General features: G+C 51.9%; 1 protein-coding gene across 1 annotated transcript in view; it reads left to right on the top strand.

The window, feature by feature from the left end:
• Nucleotides 1–913, top strand: part of DTX4 (deltex E3 ubiquitin ligase 4) — a 31,180-nt gene that overhangs the window by 15,237 nt on the left and 15,030 nt on the right. Inside the window, exon 3 of the mRNA XM_007455681.1 lies at nucleotides 551–612. Coding sequence (XP_007455743.1) covers nucleotides 551–612 — 62 coding nt within the window. The remainder of the gene's footprint in view (nucleotides 1–550; nucleotides 613–913) is intronic.

The following is a 913-nucleotide window of genomic DNA, read 5'->3' as shown; positions in this document are numbered from 1 at the left end:
GGGGGGTCTCAGGGTGGGATGGAGGGGTGGGTAGCAGTATTAAATAAGATGGCCTCAGGAACATCACTGAGAAGGGAACATTTGAGCCAAGCCTGAAGAAGTTGTAGGAGGGAACCAAGTAGGTGTCAGGTGGAACAGCATTTCAGGCAGAGGGAACAGCCTATGCAAAGGCTCTGAGGCAGGAGTATTCTTGGCCAGTAGGAGGAACAGCTAGAGTGCAGTAAAGAGGCGAGTGACTTGAGGAGAGGCCAGAGAGCTGGCGGGATTGGGGTGGGGGATTTTGGCAGCTCATGCAGGGCTGCGTAGGCCTTCCTGGGACTCTGAGGGAACTGTGGAGCCATTCTGAGTTTTGAGGTTCTGAGTGGAGGCATGGTATGGACTGACAAGGTTTGAAGGTATCAGCTCTGGCTGAGGGGCTAAGAACTTACTGCATCTTTAGTAGGAATAAGTAGTTCCTGTAAGAAAGGGGAACCCCTCAGTGGGTGAAGTTTTGGGGTCCCCACCACTGGCCCATTTTGTCCCACTCGTCAAAAGCACTTTCCCTCTTCAGGGTCCCCACTGTCCCAGTGAAGAACCTGAGTGGGTCCAGTCCTGTCAACCCTGCCTTGGCAGGTAAGAGAAGCCCCCGGCTGAAGGCAGAAAAGCAAAAGCAATGAAATAGGTATAGTGAGCATCTGTAAAAAGAGAGAGAATTCGGATGTTGATTAAGACAAACGAGGATGTGAGGAGCTGGGTTGGAAGGGCAGGAAGAGTTTGGGAAGAATTGATCGTGAAAAGCAAAGCTTGCTGTTGAGAATGAGGGAATGGATACGTTTCCGAGAAAAGCAGAGGCTACATAGAGAATCCATGAGTTATGAGAATGCCTGTGGAAAGGAGGCGAGGAGGTTACTGGGGGGGGGGGGGGGGGGGGGTT

This window comes from Lipotes vexillifer, unplaced genomic scaffold, assembly GCF_000442215.2.
Source record: "Lipotes vexillifer unplaced genomic scaffold, Lipotes_vexillifer_v1.1 scaffold977, whole genome shotgun sequence".
In the NCBI taxonomy this organism is placed as follows: Eukaryota; Metazoa; Chordata; class Mammalia; order Artiodactyla; family Lipotidae; genus Lipotes; species Lipotes vexillifer.
Note: the sequence above shows the minus strand (reverse complement) of the source record. Positions and strands in the feature narration are given on the sequence as shown.